General features: G+C 39.0%; 1 protein-coding gene across 4 annotated transcripts in view; it reads right to left on the bottom strand.

Annotated features, from left to right (window-relative positions):
• Nucleotides 1-9,015, bottom strand: part of RNF220 (ring finger protein 220) — a 299,679-nt gene extending 290,664 nt beyond the window's left edge. The window contains exon 1 of one of the 4 annotated variants that reach the window (XM_040360959.1): nt 8,846-9,015. In XM_040360959.1, the coding sequence (XP_040216893.1) occupies nt 8,846-8,932 (87 nt within the window). In that variant the 5' untranslated portion in view covers nt 8,933-9,015. The remainder of the gene's footprint in view (nt 1-8,845) is intronic. The other 3 variants (XM_040360958.1, XM_040360961.1, XM_040360960.1) reach the window with 3 other exon arrangements.
• Between the last annotated feature and the right edge of the window lie 950 nt (nt 9,016-9,965).

The following is a 9,965-nucleotide window of genomic DNA, read 5'->3' as shown; positions in this document are numbered from 1 at the left end:
TGTAGGGAAAAATAAAATGAAAATGAAGGTGAGAATTGGGGTTAAAAATTTGAAAATGCGGGGAAAAATTAAGTGAAAATTAAGGTAAGAATTAGGGTTAAAAATAGAAAAAGTAGGGAAAATGTAGGGAATAAATTAAGGTAAGACTTGGGGGTTAAAAATTTGAAATGTAGGGAAAAATTAAGGTGAGAATTGAGGTTGAAAATGTGGGGGGAAATTACGTGAAAATTAAGGTAAGGATTAGGGTTAAAATTACAATAGGTGGGGATACAATTAAGTGAAAATTAAGGTAGGAATTGGATTAAGAATTTGCAAGGATTAGACCTGGATTTCGCAGCTCCACAGTTGGGTGCTGGGTAGTGGGGGGGGGTCAGGAGAGTGACGCCTCGGTATAATAATGAGCTCAGGCCTCTCGACATCCATCAGCCAACAAGGGCTTTATGTAGCCAAGAAAACAGTGACTTCTCTCGGAGGGGGGGGGAAACATTAGCAAGATGTCAAGTAAGCAAACCAGAGAAAAACGCAGTGAGCCTAAGAAACACCTCGCTGAAACATATTGCTTTTCTCCCCTTCGGAGACTCATAAAAACATCTCTTTTTTTTTTTTACTTTATCATATAAAGCGGCACTGCCTTTCTTTTTAAAATCAAAGAGCACCAGTTTAATAGCGAAGATGAAAGGGTTCCTGCTCAGGGAAGCCGGACGGAGCAGAGAAAGTCGGAGCTGGTAAAACTGGAACATAATAAAGCAGAAAGACTTAAATACAAAGTAATTTATTCCTGATTATTTTATGACCCACGCACGCTATTGTTTGGCTGTGTTCTCCCCCGGCTTCGCCAAACAACAACAAGAAAGAGAAAGGTCCTGTTAGCAACAGGTTGTTAGAAAATGTCATTCAGGTTCCACCTGGACGGGTGTAGGTTCGCTCCGAGCCTTTCCCAGGGGGAGGAAATGCTTCTTTTTTTTTTTTCTGCAATAAGACTTTGAGTTTTTGTTTGTCTGGTCGTGAGACTCGTAGGGTGTCAATGACCGGTCTACGGCACGCTCAGGCGTCACATTGACCTCCACCTAGTAGGTGCCGTGTCTATGTTTTTCAAACTAATTTTTTTCACTCTATGCTCTATGTCTGGTTGTATGTAAGTACATACGTCTATGTACATAGGTCTGTACTTTTCTTTATATATATATATATTTATTAATATATAAATACATGCACACCCAGGCCTATTTTTTTTTTATCTCTGATGTGTGTGCAGTGGCAACCATTGGATATTACATATATAAAAAAATGTAAATTGTATACATATATATATATATATATATATATATAAATAAAAAATATTATATATATATATATATATATATATATATATATATAATATTTTTTTTTTTTTTTTTGGCAAGAGGCATTTTTTCCAGACAACTTGGACAGTCTAGAGCAGCCTTCAGGACACACAGTGGATAATATACAGGCCCCTTGCCTATATATTAATATATAAATACATGCACACCCAGGCCTATTTTTTTTTTATCTCTGATATGTGTGCAGTGGCAACCATTGGATATTACATATATAAAAAAAATTAAATTATATACATATATATATATATATATATATATATTTATAGTATTTTTTATTTTTTTTGGCAAGAGGCATTTTTTCCAGACAACTTGGACAGTCTAGAGCAGCCTTCAGGACACACAATGGATATATTATCCATGGATAATTATTAATGGATAATTATTAATGGATATATTAATGGATATAGGCCCCTTGCCTATATATTAATATATAAATACATGCACACCCAGGTCAATTTTTTTATCTCTGATATGTGTGCAGTGGCAACCATTGGATATTACATATATTAAACATTTTTAATTATATATATATATATATATATATATATATATATATATATATTTTTTTTTTTTTTGGCAAGAGGCATTTTTTCCAGACAACTTGGACAGTCTAGAGCAGCCTTCAGGACACACAGTGGATAATATACAGGCCCCTTGCCTATTGCAGCCTTTCCATGTCGTGTATATTATTAAGCACACAGCTAAACAGCTTGCACCGTCCATTCACGTCTTCTTTTGCAGGCCATCAGTTACCACATTTTTTTAAAGTTTGTTATAAAGCTTTTTTTTTTATGCTTTTTTTGCTGGTTAAAGCCCAATTTGGCCTCCCTCTATTTTTGGTTTGATTAATATTAAAAGAATATATATATATATATGTTGTATGTCTATCAATGGAAAAAATTGGAGCAAAATTATGTACAATCTACAATACAGCCGAATATTCTGTGAGGGTCTTTGCAACATTGTTATTGCCCATGTCATGTCTGTGGGGGTCTTTGCAACATTGTTATTGCCCATGTCATGTCTGTGGGGGTCTTTGCAACATTGTTATTGCCCATGTCACGTCTGTGGGGGTCTTTGCAACATTGTTATTGACCATGTCACGTCTGTGGGGGTCTTTGCAACATTGTTATTGTCCATGTCATGTCTGTGGGGGTCTTTGCAACATTGTTATTGCCCATGTCATGTCTGTGGGGGTCTTTGCAACATTGTCATTGCCCGTGTCACGTCTGTGGAGGGTCTTTGCAACATTGTTATTGCCCATGTCACGTCTGTGGGGGTCTTTGCAACATTGTCATTGCCCATGTCATGTCTGTGGGGGTCTTTGCAACATTGTTATTGTCCATGTCACGTCTGTGGGGGTCTTTGCAACATTGTTATTGCCCATGTCATGTCTGTGGGGGTCTTTGCAACATTGTTATTGCCCATGTCATGTCTGTGGGGGTCTTTGCAACATTGTTATTGCTCGTGTCCCGCTCTTCAGAAGTTTTGCCATTTGCCGATATATAAATGATGATGTCATACGACTTTTTTTTGGATGATTATACGCCTCTATTATGCAGAATGTAACTTTTTGGCTGTAAGATGCTTATCTTTGGATTGCATCTTTTTTAAATGGATTGTATCTTTTATCTTTATTAATAAAAAATAATATTGAATGTAAAATATACGATATGAAATACATATTTGGATTCTTTGTTGATTTTTTTTTTATAATTATTATTATTTTTCTATACAGGGTTTATCAAGCGCCAACAGTTTGCGCAGCGCTTAACAAAATAAAGGCAGACGTTATAGCTTGGTACAAGAGGAATCAGAGGGCCCTGCTCGTATAATGGCATTAATCAATATTATTCCAAGTTATCTTTTTTTTTTTTATTATTTTTTATTATTATTATTGAAAAAAAAATAGAACATTTGTAAAAAAAAATATACACATTTGCAGAGGCAGCGAACCAACCAGTAGGAATATGTATATTAACAGAAGGAAGTGTAAATGCTTTTGCCCAGGTCGTGCCACGGCGCTGTGACGTGGCTCCTTCTGGCGTCTGAAAGGGGCCCCTGGTGAGATTTCACACAGTAGATCCCCTTTGCCCAAAAAAAAAAAAATCAAAAGAGCAGCATCACAAAAGGCGAGGAGGACGAATTAACAGGCACTTGCGATGTTGATGAGCTCTTCACCACGTTGTGTCTTATCCTGTGTAATATGCTGCAGCCCTCCTCACAAGATTGAGAGGATGCTAGCCTTGCAAACCGCAAACCTTATGGAAATCTATAGTTAATGCACTGGCAATGTCAAGATGTCATCTCCTTAAATACAGGACCCTAAACAAGAAAACTAACAGGAGCTTCTTAATTAAAAAAATATGGATTGCCGGATAATCACGCCGAACGGAACATTGAATGGCCCGGGAACGACACCGGCCAGGCGAGCGCGGTCCAACGACCTACAGAAGATGATCCTGCAAAGTATGCTGATTTTTTTTAATTTAACACCCCGTGCAAATCCAGATTAAAATAACTCCGGCTATTGATCCGGCCAGTGGGATTGACATTAATTTTAGTTCACTTCTCACTTTGCAAAGGGATCAATATCGAGTAATAAGAGCTGACATCCGTGTTGAAAGCAGGAGAAAGAGAAGCAGCAGACAGCAATCGAACAAGCAGCCAAATAAATCATCGAATACTTTTCCACAGCAGGAGACAAACTCCAAAGCGATAGGACCGGGGTCTTTTCACAAGGCAAGAACAGTCCGGTGATTCCACGTAAAAATAAAATAAAAAAATATATATATATATATCAGACCTGACGCAGAATTTCCTACATTCCGCTGTCACATTTGCCGTTAATATCAAATCCCATAAATCAAACGGTATTATTTTATTTTTTTTCTGAACGGTATAAAAGTTGTACAACAAATTTTTCAGGTTCCATAAAAAAATAAAAAATAAACGAATACATAAAACATAAAGCGCCTAAGAAATCAGCAACCGTTTTCCAAAAATATTTGCATGAAACGTATTTGCCTTAGACAATGAAATGCAAAAAAAAATTCATCTCGCAAATAGGAAAAGAAAATCCAATAGGAAAATTCTAAATGAAACAAAATATTTTAATAGGATAGAATTTTTTTTTTTTTTTAGTTTGATATTGAATGTTAAGATTTTCTTTTTGTTCTTTTCTTTTTTTGTAAAAGTCAAATCTGTTAAAATATTTTACCATCTTCTATTCTGATTCCAAAGCTGGTTTGGTCATGAAATCAAAGGCTTGCTATAAAAAAAAAAAAAACTACGCCCAAGCTCCAGAAATCGGTTTGCAAAAATGTTTTCAAAAAAGAAAAAGAAAAATCTGTTTTAAAGACTTTCTGCAATTGATTCAATGCCAGTGAATTTTAAACAGTTTTTATATATATATATATAAAAAAAAAATTGATAGAGCACTTATACACAACAGGTTGCATGTCTGTGGTCTTATAATTATATGCAAAGGCTCGGAAAATGAATCAACACATTGTCTACACTTGAAAGAAAGCTTACAAGAAAAGTCAGTTCCTTGGAGAACCCTGTAAAATTGCCTTAACTAACATAAAATCCAATTAAATTGCATCAGGTCTTAATTTAAGCATTTTGTTTTTCTAAATGCATTTAAATGTCACACGTTTTCAGAAAACTTAAGGGATTTAGTTGGGACAATGATTGTTTAGTAAGAGGTAAATAAACTATATTCCAAGATTTAAAAAAAATCAATATAACATATTCAAAAAAATCATGCAATTAAAAAAAAAAAAAAAAGTGACTTCCTAACTGTATAGTTGAATACACCGTGCAAGCGTGACAATATTAATATATATATAAAGAGAGAGAGAGAAAGAGAAAGAGAAAGAGAGAAAGTGATACAGATTATATCTATCTAATATATATATATATAAAGAGAGAGAGAGAAAGAGAGAGAGAGAGAGAGAGAAAGAAAGAAAGAGAGAGAGTGATACAGATTATATCTATCTAATATTTATATAGAAAGAGAGAGAGAGAAAGAGAGAGAGAGAGAGAGAGAGAAAGAGAGAACGTGATATAGATTATATCTATCTAATATATATAAAGAGAGAGAGAAAGAGAGAGAGAGAGAGAGAAAGAGAGAACGTGATACAGATTATATTTATCTAATATATATATATATATATATATATATATATATATATAGAGAGAGAGAGAAAGTGATACAGATTATATCTATCTAATATTTATATATAAAGTGAGAGAGAGAGAGAGAGAGAGAGAGAGAGAGAGAAAGAGAGAAAGTGACACAGATTATATTTATCTATCTAATATATATATCTATATACACATTTTTTATGAAGCCAAAGAATACAATTAGAGGGCACAAAGAAGATGATTTTTAAATATAAATATATATATATATATATATATATATATATATATATATATATATATATATATATATATATATATATATATATAAGTAATTCTGGCAGGTGTCAAAATCTTTTGCAATTGATACAAATTATCATTTTAGAATTTTATACCGTTTGATAAAATGCCTTTTAATGGGATTCTGTGCCTTTCAAAAACACTTAAATTTAAAAAAAAAAAAAAAAATAGTAATATAAAGCAGCCCAGTGGGTTGGGTAGACATCACAACATCAATGTAAATCACTAGTGATATATAAGCCAAATTTGAAGACTGACACCCAGGCAATGTACCACAAATCCCGCCAACAAGACCATGATGGATGACCTTCCTATACTGCACAAGACATTTATTAAAGAAAAAAAAAAGGGGGAATAAAAAAATTAAAAAAAAACCCACCTGTGTTCTAGAAAAAAAATAAAAAACTGCAACCTGACAGAATCATGAGAGATCTAAAAACTAAAATATTACAATGAAGACAGTTAATTTTTTGAATCCTTTGAGAGATAAACAGGTGGCAATTGTACAAATCTTGCACATAATACATTTTTTTTTATTTTATATTTATTTTTTGGGGGGGATAAATGTTTCCTCCACCCACTCATGTTTTATGATTATTTTAAGGACAGATAACCCCATATATTCATTGCAAAATCCCTACTCCTCAATGACACACTGGGGGACTCTGCCTGTTCTATGGGGCAATAAATTGGAGTACAAACAGTTTTCCTTAAATGTCACGGTTAAAAATTGTTCGCATTAAAAAAAATGTCAGATTGGCAAAATTAAAAAAAAAAAAAATCTGTGCTTCCCAGACATGTCCCAGGGCCATTCCATCAGCTGTGATAACGACCCATTTATCAATGGCAAATAAAAAAAAAGGGCTGATTTTAAAGTGATACTTGTAAAAAAAATTCTACCCCAAAAACCTGACACCCCCCCCCCCCCCCCATTAAAAAATTGAGCCTCTGCCACCGGCACCCACCGGTCACAGCTCCAAGGAGCCGGACCCTGCAAATTTATTACAATAATTACTTGACATAAGCGTTTCCTGTGTGGCAGAATGAGCTCTGTGGCTTCTCCTAATTATTTCATTGTGGCCACACAGATGTTTTGTTAATGTGCCGAGATCACAAGGTGAGGAATTTCTTTCCCAATCCTCACACTTCCCTCTTCTATTTTATTTTTAAAAGTCTACAACAATTCCAAGAAGGTCCTGCTGAGTCCCCCCTCATCTCCACAGGACTGTCAGGAAGGAAGACGGAGCAGCAAAAAATGTGCCACAATTCTGCATTAAAAAAAAAAAAAAATTGTAACCCGGGTTGGTTAACCCCTGCAGACCTGCACTGGACCAGGGGGGGGGGGCACGGTGGTCCAGGGGCCCCTCCATCAGCTGAGGACAAAATAACAATCTGGGTGACCTCTTTCTATCACTGACCACAATCCGTAGGGTCATCACTAAATTAAAAATAAAAATGAAAAATTTAAAAATTGTAACCCCTGGGTGACGGCGGTGCCAGCCCTGCACTGGTCGAGGGGGGCCACGGTGGTCCAGGGGCCCCTCCATCAGCTGAGGACAAATTAACAATCTGGGTGACCTCTTTCTATCACTGACCACAATCCGTAGGGTCATCACTAAATTAAAAATAAAACTGAAAAATGAAAAAATTGTAACCCCTGGGTGACGGCGGTGCCAGCCCTGCACTGGTCGAGGGGGGCCGCAGTAGTGGTCCAGGGGCCAGCAGCTGAGAACAAATTAACCAAACTGGATGGCCTCTGTGTATAACTGGCATGGTAGACAACAATCCGTGGGGTCATCACTAAATTAAAAATACAATTTAAAAAAATAAATATATTGTTTCTCCCGGGCCAGTTCACCCCCTGGGTGACGGCGGTGCCAGCCCTGCCTGGACCAGAGGGGCCACGGTGGTCCAGGGGCCAGCAGAGCCCCTCCATCAGCTGAGAACAAAATAACAATCTGGGTGACCTCTTTCTATAACTGGTGTGGTAGACAACAATCCGTGGGGTCATCACTAAAATAAAAATAACATAAAAATAAAATAAATTGTAACCCCCTGGGTGACGGCAGCGCAGCCCTGCCTGGACCAGAGGGGCCACGGTGGTCCAGGGGCCAGCAGAGCCCCTCCATCAGCTGAGAACAAAATAACAATCTGGGTGACCTCTTTCTATAACTGGCGTGGTAGACAACAATCCGAGGTCATCACTAAAATAAAAATAACATAAAAATAAAATAAAAAAATTGTGACGGCAGTGCAGCCCTGCACTGGTCGACGGGGGCCACGGTGGTCCAGGGTCCAGCAGCTGAGAACAAAATAACAATCTGGCTGACCTCTGTCTATAACCGACGTTGGTAGACAACAATCCGTGGGGTCATCACTAAAATAAAACAAAAATAAAAAAAAATTGTAACCCCCCTGGTTTGACGGCAATGCAGCCCTGCGATGGCCGGGGGGCCACGGTGGTCCAGGGGCCAGCTGAGAACAAACTGGGTGACCTGTCTATAACTGACATGGTCGACAACAATCCGCGGGGTCATCACTAAAATAAAAATAAAATTAATCTTTAAAACCAATAAAAATTATTAAAAAAATTAAAATAAATAAAATAAAAAAAGTCTACTTTGACAAAAATTTAGCAAAAAAAAAAAAAAAACACAAAACGACCAGGTGAGATAAAGTACAAATGTATCAAAACGAAACAATGACAAGAAAAAAAGAAACAAAGTAGCATTTCCGTGTTAGCAGGTTTTGGAGGAATTAGAGAGCCAGCTCTGCTGCCAAGAGATGAGCACCTGAAGCCCCCCACGCCGCCCCCCGCCTGCCCCGGCACAGGGTCAGCCAATCTGCCTTTAAAGTTGCCGCAGATTAAAAAAAAAAAGAAAAAGTTGCACTTTGCCCGTCTTTGCTCTTCCCAAGGAACCCTGCGTTAGACTGTGAGGGTCCCTGGAAAAGGGGCTGGTGACCCCAGGAAAGGGCTAGTTCCCCCTTTTTGTCCTCCCTTCCCCCCGGAGCCCAGTGGCCCTCCCGGTACTCACTCTGTAAGAAGCCGGAGAGGAGGAGAGGGTTCCCGGCTTGCAGCTGCTGATCCCAGGCTGGCCGTCCCTGGTAGCTTTGGTTTGCATGTGCAGGAGAGGCTTGGAGAGTGTGCGAGGCACATGCAATGAGACGAGTGACTGGAGCAGCACTGCCTCCTCTCTGTGCAGCACACTCACACACACACAGAGGGCTCCGCGCAGCACAACTCTTCTCTGCCTTTCACCGCTCTGCATACATTAGGCTACAATAGGAGGATGGCAGATGAAGGGGACACACAGGGCTGTCCTACACAGGACCCTTCAGCTGCTGCTCCTCTCGCAACGCCAGCGGTATTGGGGGACCCTGGTCCAGCGTAGAGGGTGTTCCCGCCATCAGGCGCCTCATTGCACCCCCAAAACCCTTCTGCGCCATCGCCGGAGCCCCCCCAGAACCGATATCTACAGATAAAGGCTGAGACCTCGAGGCGGACAGCAAAAAAAAATGACATTTGGCAGCACCCCACCCAAAAAAAAAAAAGGGACGCGGGGTCGGAGAGTCACGTGCGAGTGCCAACGGTGTGTGAGGCAACCTGCTTAAAAAAAAAAAAAAAAAAGCAAAAATAAATAAATAAATCGGAGGTCGGATCAATTTCTTTTGTCCCCGTCGTCTCCTGGTTTGTGGTTGGCTTAAAGGCCAACTCCACCCTAAATTGGAGGTTTTTTTTTTCACGCCAGCGGTTTTCGTGTCGCACGCTGGCGTCTTTTCATCCTTCGGGGGGTTGAGGTTTCGCCCCGCTAGTCTGCAGAACTGGCGATGCCATTACAGGGGCAAAGGATGGCGGGCCGCTCCCCAACTGAAAAAAAAAAAATATCTGAGGTCCCCAATGTGAGGGGCACCAACGTTGGGGTTCTGTGGGAGGGGCAGGAAGACGGAGTACCACAGGGCATCTGACCAATGGAATGTGGACATGGGATGTCCACCCTAAACTGGAGTTTTATTTTAACTCCGGCGGTTTTGCCGGGAAGTCGTTTCGCACGCTGGCATCTTCCATCCTTCGGGGATTGAGGGTTTGCCCCCCACGCTAGTCTGCCCTGCTAGGGGCAAAGGATGGCGTGCCAACCAAAAAAAAAAATATCCGAG

This window comes from Rana temporaria, chromosome 7, assembly GCF_905171775.1.
Source record: "Rana temporaria chromosome 7, aRanTem1.1, whole genome shotgun sequence".
Classification (NCBI taxonomy): domain Eukaryota; kingdom Metazoa; phylum Chordata; class Amphibia; order Anura; family Ranidae; genus Rana; species Rana temporaria.
Note: the sequence above shows the minus strand (reverse complement) of the source record. Positions and strands in the feature narration are given on the sequence as shown.